Source organism: Corvus moneduloides, chromosome 9 (genome assembly GCF_009650955.1).
Source record: "Corvus moneduloides isolate bCorMon1 chromosome 9, bCorMon1.pri, whole genome shotgun sequence".
NCBI lineage: Eukaryota > Metazoa > Chordata > Aves > Passeriformes > Corvidae > Corvus > Corvus moneduloides.
In genome coordinates, this window is record NC_045484.1 from 11181135 (window position 1) to 11198177 (window position 17043).

The 17043-nt window shown below is 37.7% G+C and overlaps 2 protein-coding genes across 11 annotated transcripts in view; one reads left to right on the forward strand and one right to left on the reverse strand.

The window, feature by feature from the left end:
- The window catches only part of GPSM2 (G protein signaling modulator 2), a 28443-nt gene extending 24851 nt beyond the window's left edge, over positions 1-3592 (reverse strand). For 4 of the 5 annotated variants that reach the window (XM_032118745.1, XM_032118744.1, XM_032118741.1 and 1 more), the window contains exon 1: positions 3508-3592. The gene's annotated coding sequence lies outside the window, so the exon portion shown is untranslated. The remainder of the gene's footprint in view (positions 1-3507) is intronic. The other variant, XM_032118746.1, reaches the window with a different exon arrangement.
- A 186-nt stretch (positions 3593-3778) lies between these two features.
- Positions 3779-15375, forward strand: AKNAD1 (AKNA domain containing 1). 6 transcript variants are annotated; one of them, XM_032118052.1, is made up of 16 exons: positions 3779-3971; positions 4471-5603; positions 6303-6362; positions 6713-6842; positions 6947-7098; positions 7197-7256; positions 7746-7879; positions 8225-8351; positions 9040-9203; positions 10485-10570; positions 11792-11914; positions 11999-12109; positions 12947-13037; positions 13666-13761; positions 13838-13985; positions 14608-15375. In XM_032118052.1, the coding sequence occupies exons 2-16, from the start codon at positions 4548-4550 to the stop codon at positions 14725-14727; spliced, it is 2658 nt and encodes an 885-aa protein (XP_031973943.1). In that variant the 5' UTR covers positions 3779-3971; positions 4471-4547; the 3' UTR covers positions 14728-15375. The 6 variants fall into 6 exon arrangements, with proteins under 6 accessions (XP_031973943.1, XP_031973944.1, XP_031973945.1 ...); XM_032118053.1 differs by having other exon boundaries at positions 12956-13037; XM_032118054.1 differs by lacking the exon at positions 13666-13761.
- The last annotated feature ends 1668 nt before the right edge of the window (positions 15376-17043 follow it).

Below are 17043 nucleotides of genomic sequence, written 5' to 3' on the forward strand. Positions count from 1 at the left end.
ACTGAAAAAAAATGTTGCGCTGCCTTCTTTCCAACATCTCCCGCAACTGGGGATGAGATTTGCATTCAAGCACTTTAAGTGTACAAATGCCACAATAGACTGCAATGACAGCTCACAACACAGCAGTAACTTGTGATCCTTTTATTCATAGTGTAAGTTGAAATCATCTTCCCACAAAATTAGTTTAGTTACCAAGTTCTGAAGGTAAATTTGAACCCTGCTCCTTTGGGACAATCCCATCATGCAAATTAACATATACAAGGCCTCTCCCAGGCAACGAGACACTTGACTACCTTCAGTTTGGGAACTGGAGCATGTTATCCAATGTGAAAGAACCCCACATAGAAAGGGTTCCGCACAAAAGGTTGGCTATTTGCACATAAGCTGATAGAGCAAGTTGATCACAAATCTCTCCAATAAAACATTCCACCTAGCTTAGCTCCTGCTTGGCCTATAAAATCTCTTCAAAAGAGATACTGGTATGTAAAAGAAAGAAGACAAACTTTGTACAAGCATCTTAAAAGGAAATTGAAGAAGTTACCTTAAGATTCTATAAATTAAATTTAAAAATATTAATAATCCTTAGAATCACTGGCAGTAAGACACAGTAGCAATTTAAGTGAAGCAATACAGCTGCTGTTTCAAAATTCCTAGTTGGTACAGTGGTGCTCATTCAGAGACAAATAAATCAGATACTCAGCATAACAAGCTCCTTACCACTCCAGCAAGGTTTTATCTTGCAGGGAGCAGGTGTAGCTCTCACAGAACCTCTGTTACTCAACTGCAATGATCCATGACAGGTTAATGCCAGCAGCACTGCTTGATGCATCACCTGTGCCCCTCAGTTACCAAGTCCTAACAGCAGGCATTAACACCCTCTCTAACGAGTCTATAGCTACAACCTGTAAAAGTTGTGGTGCTGGATGAACACTCACTATAGTGGGAAGACTACGTGTTGGTTTTTTTGTGCTGTTTACTTCTTACAGACAGGTACAGTGTATTGATAGCACATCACCTATGGAAATTTAAGGAAAACAGTTTTTGTTGAAGTGCCAAATTGTAAATTGCTTTGCATATTCATTCCAACACTTGAGATGCAGCTGCAAATCTATTCAGAATCTACTCAATGCAGTTCTTCCACCAGTGTGATGACTACTGACTGGACTGCAGTCCATTTTGCCCCCACTGCCATTTTATCCACCATGTACATGCATTACTACACCAATAGAATTGGTCACAGTAGCACATCCTGTTCTCTAACAAACCAACAACCACTAGATAAGGTCCAGGCTCCAAAGTGCTACATGCAAGGAGCAAAATTCCTAAGAGTATACTAACATGGCAACAGGAGGAAAAATGGTGTAGCAAACAGAAATAACAAAGAAATAAAATAGATTTTGAAAGCCTTCTCCACAAACCACATGTGGTTTATGCTCCCTGTAACCCAGCTGAATGAAAGCTTTCCTTCCTGTTAGTAAAAGTTTCATAATACAAATAAGTTTTATTATATGAACAAGAACCATATTCCTCAAACACTGCCAAATGTGAGTCCCAAGAGGCAACTTGACATTAATCATCTGTTCAACACTATATGTGTTTCAGACCATCTCTTACCAGTCCTTCCATTTCTGCTTTTCCTGTATTTTGCATTCCTAATATTGTGGTCTTCCACAAAATAATACCTTTTTTCCCCGTCATGGATATTATCACTTGTATAGCTGACTTGCTACTAAAGGGCTAAAGAAAAGTTTAGGGTTTTTTCTAGCACCTGGTGTATCTCTTTGCTTTTATTTGCAGGAGCAGTGGTAACAATAACAGGCTGATCCCTCAGAAGGTGTTAAGATGATTACTCACTCCTCAAACAAAACCAATTTCATTAAGACATTAACCTTAAAAGCTAATGAAACCAAGAGCTTAGTTACAGATATGGGCAGGACAGACTAAGTTGTGGAAAGTGAAATTGATCACACAAAGGGTACAACAAACCTGGAGGACAAAAAGCACAAATATCTTGGCTATTAAATTTCAAAAGTGGAAGATGAAGAGAAATGAAAAAATTATAAACTCTAAAAAAATGCTATTTGTCCATAGTTTTAACTACTGAACTCCCCTTATATTCAGTAGTTAAAACTATGGACAAACAGCTTTTTTTTTTTTTTAGGAAAAAGCTTTTTAAAACTTAGTCTGACCTTTGAACCATCAATTTGTGAAGTAATTCTGCAGCAAGAGTAGCAGGAATGTACAATCCTAAGTAGTTTTAAGATGCTTGAAAGAGTTACAAGAGCATTTAAACAACAGCATGCTAAATAAAGCAACTTTAGAAGACCCACACAAGTTTCTTCTATGAAGAAAGTTTCTTCAATGAAGTTTCTTCAATGAAGCTTAGGTTTCAGGTAAATTTTGTCCCACCTTTATACGGAAGTAACTGGAAGTACAAAGTCCTTCCTATTGAAGAATAACACATAACCACAGTCCAGAAGACTTGCTAACCATTAATTAAACTAGTAAGAAGGCACAATTGGACAAGCCCACAAATTAGTTTTAACACACTTTAAAGATATATAAGCAATGAATTCAGAAGGACTATATCATGAGGAGGACTTTTCTGCTAGCATTTTCAGGTCTAATAAAATTCTCAATTAAACAAGAGGTATAAAGTCTCCAGACAAAATTTAAGCAAGGACTAGAATCTCTTAACTTTTTGAGATGCAAGACTCAGCACATTCTTCCAAATTCTGAGATGGTTGCACAGCTCTCCATGGCAACCCAGGACACATGAGCCCTGGCAAGAATCTAACAGGAACAGCACATTAGGCTGAAAAAGCTTCTAAAGCAGAAGAAAGGCCACAACTTCAAGATGTGGTAAAATTCGTGTCTTGGCAATCAGGTCAATACAGGGATAGAGAACAATTTCCGATTTACTATGCTTCTCCACTGAAAAAGTGACGAAGCAATAGAAGGGCAGCAACTACACTAGCAAAACCTACACAGTCTAGTAGATAAAGGAGACTAGGTCTGGTATAATCCGAGTTTAGATATGCCACAACACAATGCTTAAGTCAAGCTCTTGAACAAGAGTTTAGAGCTTGTTCCCTGTATAACTCACTCCTCGCGTTATGCTTGCAGATCCTTCGGTTCCGATTCTTTTAACAGCTTATTTCATTCCCACCCTTATACTTTTATTCTCGATTCATTCATCTCGTTAAGCATACCAGTGCCCAAAGCCGCCCGATGCAGAGCCCTGCTGGTACGGGCTCCCTTCAGAGACACCAGGGCGATCTGTGGCACACAGCCCGCCCGCGCCGGGCACGGGTACCGCCTGCCTTTGTTCGCCAAGGGCGCTCGGCGGCTGCCGGCACTCACCGGGTTCGCACAGCACTGCCCACAGCTGGCCGCACCGCGACTTTAATCGCCAAAACACCGGGCCGTTCGGGGCCCGCAGCAGCTGCCGGGGCCGCGCTCGGAGCCCTCGTCCTGGCACCCAGCGCTCCCCGGCGCCCCGCTCACCTGTGTGCCGGGCCGGCGGAGCTCCGAGGGGCCGGCGCAGCTCTGAGGGGCCGGCGGGGCCGAGCGGGGCTGTGAGGGGCGGCAGGACCCGCCCGCCCACGCGCAGCCGCTCCCCGAACCCGCCAATCGCCGCCGCACGCGCCGGCCCCAGGGGCGCGGCCGCCAACGGCCGGCGCGCGGCGCGGCCGCATCATCCGCACGGACCAATGGGGAGCCGCGGCGGGGCGGGAGGAGGCGCGGCCGCTGCGGGCTCCGCCAAAGGCCCCGCCCGGCATCGTGTTCCCACCGATCCCAACGCAGTCCCGGGGCTGAGCCGGGGGAATGAGGCAGGAGTGGGCCGGCCTCTGCAGCACAGTCACGCTGCCCCCCCATACGGGAATGGCACGGCCGTGCTGCTGCACTGGTGCCCATAGGGAAGCGAGGCTGCAAGATCGCCTCTGCCGCCTCGAGCGACTGCAGATAAGGTGAAACAATGCATTTTATGATGCTGAGCTGCTAATTAATTGCATTTTGTCTGATGCACGGGGATGAGAAGTAAATTGGGAAAAAAGTTTGTGATCTTCCTCTAGAGCATAAGCTAAAGAAAGGCTTTAGAGTGGTGAGAGAAAGGGGGGAAAGGGGTTAGGAGATTTGTTTGGGTTTTTCCAGCCTGAAGTTTAACTTTAGTACCTGTCGCGGCTCTGTTACCAGGCTTTTTTGTCTTTACCGCTACAGCAGGATTAATGAGCAAGGACAGGTACCTGGTAGCAGCTACTGTTCCCGATGCTTTTATCATTTGTGTGTTCCTATTTCCTCCAGCAGTTAATGCAGACTTACACTAGTGCAAGTAGGGAAGCATCCATGTCAGTACGAGTGTTCCAAAAAAGCTACAGTAGGAAGATAATTAACTCTTAAGTATATAGATAACTAGGTAGTATTGTCATGTATATTTAATTATAAAATCACTATTTTCGTACATTCCAGATTTTGATCCATGGAATAATAAAAGCTCTATTCATAAATGGCAAAGCAATGGCATTGATATTCTACATAAACTGGATATGGAGACTACAAAAAAGTGCAAACTGTCAGACTGGATGAAAGCACAAATGAGTAATTCATTTTCAGATGCATTAGGCCGTAGCACAGATGCAACTGAAGAGGAAGAAGATTACTTAGTTTATGATGGAGATGTAGGAATAAGCTGTGAATACAACAATAATTCAGATAATCTGAATGACTGTACTTGTACAAAAGGTATTTCTGGTATTTTAAACTTAGCCTGTTTTGAAGATAACAAAAACATAAAAGCAGCAGTCAATTATGAAACTCCTCTACAGCCTGAAGAATTCTCCAGTCATCACAGAGGCACCAGAGGAACAACTGGAGTTTCAGCTGAAATGCCTGGAAGTGAAGTTTGCTTTAAGAAGGAATTACCTGTTGGTAGTTCTAGTAAACCAGATAGCAAAGATCATGTAACTACCTCCAAGATGTCCAATGTCCTCCTGCGTCACTTTTCTAGGGGAGAGTTACTAAGCACATGCCACTTAATTGAATGTGAGACAATACCAGAGACATCCTTTACTGAAAGTATCGATGACACTGGGAGCAAACCTGAGCCTTCAGAACACATCAAAGGCCCTTTAGTGTATGAACAACGGGCAATGAGCTCTGAGGAGTATCCCTTAGAAAAGCACAAGGAAGTAAAGGCTCATGACAAAAATGAAAACTTGTTAAATGAAAATAGATCTGTTTCAAAGGAACATATTCTTTCTGGATGCAGACAGGAATATTCACAATTGATTAATGAGACTGGAGATACACACACCTTTCAAAACATGAAAGATGAGAGAGCCCTGTTTAGGAGAACAGTTTCACCTTGTGAGCTCAAATATGGCCGAGGGCAAGCTCACCATTGTCTTCCTGACTTCAAAGTACCAAAAACACCTGACACTATTAACTCAGTTCCTTCACTTGAGAGAGCACAACCCTTTCCTATTTTGCTAAGTAAATCAGCAACTGTGAACAACATTTTGGAAAATCAAAATTTCTTCAATTCTGCTGAAGTAGAGAATCAAGAAGAAATGGGTATTTCAGAACTGCTGCGACAGCTACAGGTAATTAAGATGCTTGAAGAAATTCTTCATACTGGATAAGAGGGGTTTATTGTAAGGAGATATTCTGTGTCCCATAAAATCTGACATGACTAGTTCATATGGGCACTCTGTAGGTATCAGTGAGTACCTCACTTGACTCAAAAAATGCTTTCACAAATAAAGTTTTGTGGGATTGACTTTATACAGAACTGTCATTACCAATTGTTTAAAGGCTGAGTTTTATTTAATACGCCAGCATTTAATACTGGAGTATTGTTTGTGATGCTGAAGCATCCTACCAAATAATTAGGAAATTCACTATAAATTGTTATTACTGATGTTATATATAAATGTTTAAATTCACAAAAAATACTTTAAATATATTTTTAAGAGCAACGTTCTATTTTTATACTGTACCTATGTTAAGATACCTTTGCCTTTTTTTGCATCTACCACTCTCCAGCTACTGAGACTGGTATTTATTGACAAGTCAATTCTTTCTAAAGGATTTTTTTGACAACAATATTTCTCTTACTGTAGTGAATTTATTTTAAAGTTTGTTAGTAATTAGATAACCGCTCCTCAATTTCATGCCCTGACATGGAGCTCACTCACAGAGCTTTACAGATTCTTAATTCCATTCCTAGATTTACATCTTAGTAAATTGCTTGAGACACAAGTTTTAATAGTTTTCCTTATTATTTCCTGCCTGCAAATGAGATGCTGACACACCATGCTGACATCCGGAATCATATTGACCATCTGAGATTTAATCCTAAGGTAAATCTCTCAAAATACCTTTTTTTTTTTTTTCTTTTTTAAGTCATTCTTCTTTATCTCTAGGACTATGACTATCCCCTAAAACTATTTTGTCATCTTCATATTGTATTTCCCATTTATACAAATATATAGAACAACACAGATATATATATATTTTTTCACAGAGCAGAAATATTTGAAGTATTTATACAATGAGACACTTTATACATCTAACTATCAACTCAAAAAATTAAATGCTACTGTTACAGTAAACATTTCATTAATATTTTGTAATTTGAGTTAAAGTTTTTTGTCTAGGTCCATAAGTGTTCTACACATTGTATCTATAACAAAGGTTCTCATTTTAACAGATACTTCCTCAGTCAGACTTTGCAAATGCCAGCATTGCCATTTCCTCAGGAGACATTGGGACACCACCTGATGTCATCACATTACGTGCTCCTGTCCCTGTACAACCTACACATGGTTTGCTTAAAGCAAGTAAATAAAATTACAGTAATTATGCAAATGACTGTTTAATGTAATTTGATTACACTTTTGGGCCGAAATTGCAATTGATCAATCTTACCTTGTACATTAGGTAGGACTGCAGCCTGCAACAGCAGCATCAGCACTACCAGCAGCTGGTACAATAGAAGCACAGTGTCTAAATCCTTCCAATTCACTGCCAGAACTAACACTAGGAGAAAAGATGTCTCAAATACTAAAGGATCAGACAGAGCAACTGACTAAGAAAGTAAGAATTCTGTTTCAATATATACTTTTCACTGATGCTCAAATTCCAAATTCACTTGGCAAATTCGTATAATGAAAGTCTAATATTTTGTCTTGAAGGTGGAAGACTTCTCTAAGCATATGACCCAGGGAACATTCTTTTTACAAGACAAAAAGCTGGTAAATTAATTTATTTATTTTGAGCTATGTGACATGCACTTTAAGTGGCTGTAGACTTACACTTTTTTGGAAAGATGCTTGATATTTACCTCAAATGGATGTTTGCTCTTCCTCTCAATTCAGACTGGAGGCATGAGTTTAAGAAGCAAAAATGAAGGTCTTCAGTAGGTGGATGAATTCTTTAATCTTTTAAGGATTCCAACTTAAAACTATTTTAAAAAGGCCTGAAGTTGCCATGTAAGTTAGGAATTTTGACATGTAGGGCATCCGTTTAGAAATCTTTTTTTATTATTTTACTTAATAATATAATAGAGCAGTGCAGAGTATCAGGTGAATCTATAATATGCAGTCCTGTTTAAATTCAGAGAACTACCAAAATTCTTCCCAACAGCACTGCAAATAGCATCTGGCTTACGTATCAAGACAGTGATAGCTACTTATGCTAAATTTTCGTGACATTTTGTATTGAATTATTTCTTATTGATAAAGGCATTAAATCAACTGAAAAGATACCTTGATGCCTTGGAAAGAAATTATTTAAGAGCTAGAGAAGAGCACCACAACTTACAGCTGCAGAACCACAAGGACAAGCCTATCAGCCTTGGAGAGTTTGATCCTAGCAGGTTAGAAGAGAAGTGCTAAGTAGTATATCAGTGTATTTTCTTTGTCTTACACCTTTTACTTCATTTATCCATTAGAGTTTTCCTGAAGTGCAAATATTATCTTCATGTGGTAAACCAAAAGTTGTTTGGCCAAAATTCACCTTGGGCTTTATATATGGGCTTTATATATCCTACTTGTAATTGGGATGTCTATTTGATTAATTCAAATATTTAAAAGGGACTCTTTCACCTCCATAAATTTTTTTCCTATGGGAAATGTACTGCGATGTCCACCATGGTTATCATAGTAAGAAATAAAAGATCACTTTATACAGTTTTAACTAACTGGATTGCAATTGGATTCAGAAGGGTGGAAGGAGGAATATTCAGACTTGGCATGCTGCTTGAAGACATTCAAGAACAAATGGATGGCAGCAAAGGCAGCCTGTCATCTTTGCTGACTTCCTATGAATCTGCCCAGTCTTTTTGTGAGGTAACTGAGTTTTATTAAATACTACAATTATTCTGTTTTACTGATGCAAGTCTCAAGAACCTAAGTGCAGTTGTGTGATTGTATGTTCTCCTCTGGTAAGAGCATGATGCTTTTAGATAGCATATTACTTTAAAAGAAAATATTTTTAATGAAATATGAACTTCATAATATGTAATTAACTGCAACAGAAACCTAAGTATAAAAACACAGCTATACTGAATGTTCTTAGTTCCAGTTTCAAAAGCATTTATTTCACAGTAAGAAAATATGAGTAGCTAATTTAACTTCTGCAAAGCTGCTTTATTTTGGGGAATTAATCACTATCATTTAATGGGAGGAAAGATTACTTTGTCCAAGATTCTTAAGCTGCAGAATTATTAGAAGACCAAACAGTATTGTGCTATAGAAAATTTAGTTTACTCCTAATGGTAATTTTGTCACAGATCATAAATACATATACACACACACACACACCCCCCGCCCCCCCCGGAAAAAAAAAAAATCTTACTGCCTTCTACAAATCTACAGGTAAATCTCAACCAGTGCTTTCACTATCAATGTTTTAGGTAACTTGGGCTTCAGAGAAAAATGTTAAGAGAACCTCAGGAGATGCTGTTTGGTAGGAGTCATGTCCTTGCAATGCAAGGCCCATGTACACCTGTGTCTATGCTATTGTTGCTTTCTACAGAGCTCGGTGGTTTCAAGCATTGCTTATCCTCCAGAAAGAAGAGGTACTGAAACTCCATTTCTTCACAAGAACCATGAGGGAGAAAGAAGTCAGACAACTGATTTAATCCCATCAACAAATCAACTTCCTTTAGAAAGCAAAAAGTGCAATCTTTGTCTTCACATGTAAGTGAAAACCTGGAAACAGCTGTTGAAGTTTTTATAAAAATATCCGTAAAATTACTTGCTGAATAAGAAAATTGGGACAATTAAAATCTCTGAAAAGCAACAGGAATATTTCCAGAAAAAAAATTCTACAGAATTCTGTAACTATATATCCAAGAATTCCTAACAGCCTGGTCTTCCTAACTTTCTCGGTCTGAAAGTATTTCCTGAAGCCAAAACACCACCATCACTTTCACCTAAGAGTTAAACCACACAAATTCAGGACGTGAATAATTAGTCAAAGTACAGTGCCAGTAAAAGATAATTTGCCAATATTTGTGTGGTATTTTTAATTAAACAAAAAAAAGGGAGGGATGCAGATCCTTACATAATTAACCATCAAAACCTTGTGAAAACTCTAGATACCATCTCCGCCCTCCTGGGAAGTATTTTAAGGTGTTATGCATCTCAATGAGATTAGAAACATAAAATAAATGGTCTCCCCTTAACCAATCTAAGGTTAAAAACAGAGAACTGAACTAAGTTCCAGTAAAGAAGCAGAGCTTCTGGGAAAAGAATGTATGCAGCATAGAACACAGTCATATTAGCCTAATTCTGTCAGATTATTTTATAGGGTAGATGTTAACAGTTGTCCAGTAAAACTCACCTAGCTTCCACTTTTATCTCTGTCATTGAAAGAATATTAGTTCAATCTTCTGATCATTATGTTCACGAATGGGTAGAAAATTTTCCAGCTAAACTTGGTGATCCTGTACACCCTAAGTTAAAAATAGACAACAAATAACGCAAACAAGGAACTTTGTTGTTGTTCTCTCAGAAAGTACATCTGAAATACTCTTCTAATTATCTTAAGGCATTAAATTAAAGCCTTAATAACAGCTCAAAGTTACTAAGACACCAAGTCATCTTTAATGTATGTTGTATCAAAACACTATCAGTGGTAACAGATGGACGTATCTAAGATTTCATACTACTTTACTATTCCAAAACAGGATTATCGATACCTCTACTTTTAAGCATTTTTAACAGGTGTGGTAAGTCAGGTGCTTTTGTCAGACTGTGTCCTTTAAAGAGTTCATTATTTTGCAACTGGTTAATTATTAATTTAAACTTCTGCTTACCACCTTTTCAGATAACTGATACAAGTAAAGTTCTTTCTGTGAATAAGTCTGATTTCTTCTCAGCTAAGAAGTGATCAGTCATTAATATAAGATGCTTGTAAGTCTCATCATAGAAATATTAAGATACAATTAAAATATCATTCTGTTTTCATGCCAAAAGAAATACAAACATCCAGGAAAGAAAAACTGGAACATCTTCGCTCTTTGTGCAGAGAAAACCAACTGATTTATCAGATACCAGCCCGAGTAAGTCATGATGGCAACACAAAGGTCTTAACTGTGCTTAAACCTGCTAGGGAATCCTATGAAGAAATACGCTCCTTTTATGTCTCAACATGAAAATTGTAGTTTTAACAGATGTCACTGCTTATCAGAGCACAAAACACTAAGAATAAAAAGGAAACTGAAAAGAACGCCAGGTCAAATTCACTGTGGAAGTGTCAGTGACAGACCAATGCAATGCAATTTTCAGTTAGATATGTAAGATTTTTAACTTGGTCAAACATTGAAACAGTTTGCTCTAGGGAGGCTGTGGTATCTCCATTCTCAGAGATATTCAGAACTTCACTGGACAGGGTTCTAAGCAACTTCATTTAAGCTGGTCTTTTGAGAGGGGACAGGGTCAGATGATCTCCAGAAGTCCTGTCCAACCTGAATTACCCTATAAATCTAATTCAGCTTTCTAGATAAGTTTCCAAATATTGCCACTGCTAACATTTTCAAGAGTGTGACAGTGACATGCACACAATGCTTTGATTTTGCTTTTTCTTCTGATGTGCATTTCATGTTCTAGAAGATGTTTCCAAGCTTGACAACTGAGACATTTTATATCAGTACTTCCACTTAAAGTTTTTTGATTCAACTTTGTTATTCTGCTTAAAAACAATTTTACCTTTCTGCTGCAGAATATTCTGAAGCTTTTAGTACCCAGCAACTAAAGGAGAATAGCATGAGCTATCCTGCATTGTTTTAAGTCTGAATATACAGGTTTTCTTATTTCTTTATCAGCTGTCCTTGGTTTCTTTGTGATATCCTTTCAGTTTAATATAATACACTGGGACCATTATTGTTTGTACTGCTTTGTGCAATAGTTAAAGCAGTGCCACACTAGAGCTGGTCACATTCTCATCCTATTCCTATTATGCTGCACTGTTTCCATAACACTATGGACAGGGAGATGGAGAACTTCATTTAAAAAAAGAAAACCAACCAATTCTTAGTCTGAAAATAAGCACCACCAAAAAAATAATAAAAATCTACATTCAAGGCTTGCAGACAGGGCTGAAAGCTAATCTCAAATTCAATCCACACCGTCCTGGGGGTGAAAAGTACTTCCTCAAATTGCAGTAGCATTAATGGCAGCAAAGGGCTCTGAAATTACAGTGCTGAAAGCCAAATAATTACCTGAGTACAGTAGCCAAAGTTTCTCATATTTCAGACCCTTTTAACTTATTTTTTGAATTGTAGGCAGTGATTCAGAAGACTTCTCGGCCTATGACTCTTATAATGATTCACAAAGCAAGGACCTTGTCAACTGTGAAATTCTAAGTCACAGATCATTAAATAGGAGATTATGTGGCGAGAAAAAAGGTACAGTGATTGCAAAAATATTAACATGTACAAGGAAACATTGCGTATAGTGTGTTTTTCTAAACAACATGTCTCCGTTTCCAGGACTTAGATGCAGATGCTGCAGGGGAAGCAGATATCAAGTAAAACTCAGGAATTACAAAGAGTCTGTTCTGTCTTGTACCCTATGTGGAAAAAAAAGTTCTGGTTCATCCTGTAAGTATGTGTTACTGAAATAATTAACAAACAGACTAGGTTTTAAGGGGCACAAACCCACAGTGCACATACCACACCACATTTAATTTCGTATAAGCGTCATTAGCACTGTAAATCCAACTTCTGCACACCTGGTCAAGCTTAATCTCCATGCACGACAGATCTAACTTTTTCTGGTCCTTTATGAGAGGAATCCCTTTCATATTTCATTTATGGCAGAAATATTTCATTTTGCAGAGCCACATAAAAGAATATGAAAATTAGGCATTACTGTGCCAACTTTTATAGTGCCAGCCATTACCTAACATAGTATAAACAAGTACTAAAGAAAATTCCAGCTCGACATTCATATTGTGTGACATGCAGCAAAGTCAAGGAAAGCCTAATTAAAAAAAAAAATTACATGTTGAACATCTGAACACCTACCTTTTAAAGTCACTTAGAATCTCTCTCTACCCTAAGAAAAAATTGCTTAAAGAAAAACATAACATTTCATCAAGAAGAAAGTATAAATTAGCTACTTGTCTCTAACAATCCTGTGAAACTATAAATCAAAGTAGTGTTCATGTAATTATTAGGATTATGACACTGATTATTCAACACTTCCCAACTGCAGTCTTTCACTGTATGAAATTGAATATAAATCTGCATTCCATTTGCCAACTAAACTCAAGAGCAAACACAAAAAGGTTAATCTGCCCTCATTTACAAAAAACTTTAAAACATATTCAAGTTTTATTCAGCAGTGATAGTTACTTGATCTTTTATTTATGCTAAAGAGAAAAAAATGTTAAAATACACAGAAAATTACCTTTTTTGTTTTAAACATGGCCTCAACAACTCCAGCTTATTCACAGAAGAGAATCTCCACTCAAAAGGCTCAAAAAACCAAACAGCCAAGTGATGTTGTAACCAGACTTTGTGAAAGGTAAGCTGTAGCAGTAACTATGTAGTACAACAGAAAACCCCACTGTAGAACACTCAGCATGGAAAAAACACACCAGTCTCATAAGCAGTGCATGATATATGCATGATGATTTCACTCTTTAGTGGAAATAATTTAGTGTAAGAACATGTGTAAATGATTCTTAGATTAGTGCTTCACTCCTTCTAATTTACTGAAGAGTAAGAATGTAACTCCTTTAGCTGACACATTTAGTAATGAAAAAAATTTCATTTGAAGAGGATGTTTCCATTCAAAAATTCAAAAGTAGGCCTGTATTATTAGGATGCAGCTCTGTTTGCTACCAACTATTTCTCTATAAGTAACAATCCTACCTTTAATTGTTGTTACCATTCAATTATACTGTGAGACAGAAATAAAATGGATTTGTAACAGTAGCACAGACTAGACTGAAATGCAAATGAGTTTTGTCACAGTATTTTTTGACAGCTTTACTCAATAGCAGTAATTGCCTGGAAGTACAGCAGCTGCACTTGAGAATCAGTGGCATAGAACATTGTGAGAGAAAGTTACAGCAGCAAAAGAGTGGTGCTATTATGAGAAATTTCCTTACTCTGCATCCTAGAACATTTTCTTTCTTATTGCAATACAGATGGAACACAAATAATGACGGGACTGTGCTTTACAATTCAATGGAAAATTCTACTCACCATGAATTAACTTGCAACCAAGTGATATCAAGGTGTATGTATGTAATTCATAGTTTAGAAATCCTTTTTCTTACTTAAATTGTTTGTATTTTATTCTATGTGTCTTATCTTTAGGAAATCCTTTGGGGCTGCCAAAATCTGCTGTTCAAGCACATGTGGTACAATTATCCTTTCACATCAATCCATACCCAGCAAGAAATCTGCCCAAAGCAAATCTACAATCAACATCAGAAACAGAAATGCCAATGATTCATATGCAAATGTAAGACTTCAGAGTGAAAATTAAAAGCCACACAACTTTTTGAAAGTATTACCTCCCTTCATCATGGCATGGTTAAACATCCCATTCTTAGCAAGCTGATTACTATAATCTAAGCATGTGTAGTCCATTTGAGGGTAAGACAAGAGGGAGTTCAAAACCCAAGCATTTTAGCTTATATGTTAGTATACTACGTCACATAGGCATGTACAGGCTTGTTATGCAACTTAGTCCCTGTATAAATGGTGAAAGAGACCAAAAAATAGCACTGGATCTTATCTCTAGAATTGTGTTTCATATACTGAAACAAAGTGTAGCTACACAAACCACTATCAAAACCTCAAGAAAGCCTTCTCAGTACCAAAAACATGCACCACACTGGAGCTGATACATTGGAAAGGTGTAAATATCCCTCAGTTCAAATGAATACACAGTCAAAGAGAGAAATAATTAACAGATACTTCCAACTTGAATCCTGCAGCAGTTTATCACATAACTCAATTGTTACTTCTCAACACGTATTCAGAGTGAAAATCATAGACAAAACCTTAAACATCACCTTTTTCCTACACCTATGTATACATTTTCCTTCACTATTAACAAGACTACATTTTATTTCCAACAGATTTTAAGTTCTACTCTGGATCATGCCATAGAGATAGCAAACAGTTTGAAGAAAGCTACAGAACGAATGGTACAAGCAGTTTCAGAAGATCTAGCTAAAGTTAAAAGAAAACGGTTTTAATTACCTAGTTCAAATACTATATTGTTCTGCTGGTTCATACTGAAGTGTTAGTATCTCTGCAAAAATAAAATGATGAATACAAACATTAAAAAGTCAGCTCGCTAACTTTGTCAGCTGTTCTGTAACTATTAGTGCTAAACCAAACCAGAGCATAGTGCTAAACCAAACCAGAGCATATAGGTATTCCATGTTTACACTCAGAACTGTAAAACAAATTATTAATTCTACTGGAAGTCTTAATAGGTTGGCTAATCCCCATTCCTGTGTACAGATACCTTCTCTAAGTATTCACTTAAGATAGCTTAATAAAAATTGGCTTAAACAAGCAAAATTAACTTTCTGACTTTGATTTTCCCCCACTCCCAAGTGTGAGAATAAACCTCAGTCATTACTACATCTCTTTTCTTCCCACACTTCCACAGCAGCTGCTTAATCACACCAGAAGAAAACAGCCTCTGTACCTGAGACATCTAGAAGCAAACATCATGCTAACATACCAAGTCATAATGAACTTCTGGAATTACTTTGGTTTTAGAGTGCCCTGCATTGAGAGTTGCTTGTTTTTAAGAAACTTCCTTGCATGTTGCAATGACCAAATTACACCATTTGTTGTTTATGTATTTGTAACAATTAAACTGGTTCCTTCAATGGGATGTCCTTAATTTGTCAGATGTATCTGGCCTTGAGATTTTAGCTGATGGTAAGTCGGTTGGAAAATTTTAAAATATTGTAGAAATTCAGTGGGCCAAGAAAAGTCAGCTATTATTTTCCTTCTAACCATTTAACTGCAGTAATTAAAAGCAAGCAGACAGTTAACAGCCATGTTTTATATTCACTGAAGCCAAAGAATATAAGGACTGATGAAAAACAGATTAGAAAAGCCAGTGTATTCCTTAAAGAGGACAGTCATTTTCAGGGAAACCTGAGCAATTTCATCAGTGGTGGATGCAGAAATAATCCAGTCCCTGTTCATACAAGCAGCTATTGCTAAACTCACTGCCATGTGCCACTTACTCACACTTGCCTGAGTCAATGGCTTTTTCAGGGCTTCTTCCACCCTTCACAGCCAACAATACCATTCAACTCTTTTCCTCCTTAGCCACTTACTGCACATCCTCATAACTTCATCTACCTCTGCTTATTATCCTTGTTTTTGCTTTATTTAGCTTAATGTTTGGAAGGTCCCCATTAGTTGCAAATTAACTTAATAGTTGAAGTAATTGTTGCAGCTTCCTAGATGCAATTAAAAAAGATTAATCTCTTTCATAGAAATCTCTCCACATCACAACAGCTAGACCTTTTGTTTATCCTGGATCCCTGAGCCTGCTGCTCTGTGCCAGACAGCAACTGCCTAAGAAAGATCATACTGAATAAGGCAATCACGTAGTGACATTTCCTCAGAACATTCTCTGGCAAATTGAAAGCTCAGAATCCTTCCACATCAGCAGTATCATTTATACTTATTAGCCCTACAAATACTTGTCTTATGTTGAGGAGTTTCCCCCCCATATAACAATTTAGAGCATGTCATTACTGCATGACATCTCAGATGCTAAAGGTCCTTTTGTTCTGATTTGACAACGGCAGGTTTCATGTGTTACTTCACACACTGAATAGGAAGATAACCCTTCAGTGTGAACACTAACAGGATTTTTGAGGCTTCCATCACACACTCCACCATCTTTTTTTCCCCTTGATCAAGGATCCTAGTCTAGCCATTCTTGACATGAAAATTTTTCCACACCTTTGATTTTCCTTAGTCATTTCTGAATCTTGTCCAGATTTCCAGATTCAACTTTAAAAAAATCAATTGTTGGGCCCACATGCAGCGTTAGCTAAGTATTTTAAGATGCATAATATGAAAATACAAACTTTCAAAATTATAATGTACCTTGTACACGTACTCTGAAATACTAAGATTTTGTTTATCCTGATATAACTCTTTCCCATTCTTGATAAAACTACTTTTGATCTAGAAGAAATGTAGCAGAGAAGATCCTTGGGGAAAAAACCCTAAATATCTTGAACATAACTTCCACTTACTCCCTTCACAAGTTGTTTTGAGCCACATATTGGTGTCAGATTTCCTATCATAAAGCATCTCTATTATTCCACCTTTACAGTAACATTTGGCTTTGCTTTGCCTGATGGAAAAAGTGGGTAAGGGATACCAAAAAACCAGACTAAGACTTTTGAGTCATCAGCTTTCAGACTGAGCTAGTGATAGCACTTAGGCCTGAAGGAGGCACCTTGAAAAGGACTTAACTGCTGAATATACAGAAGTAATCCAAAATTTTGAGCTGGTATTTCTTCAAC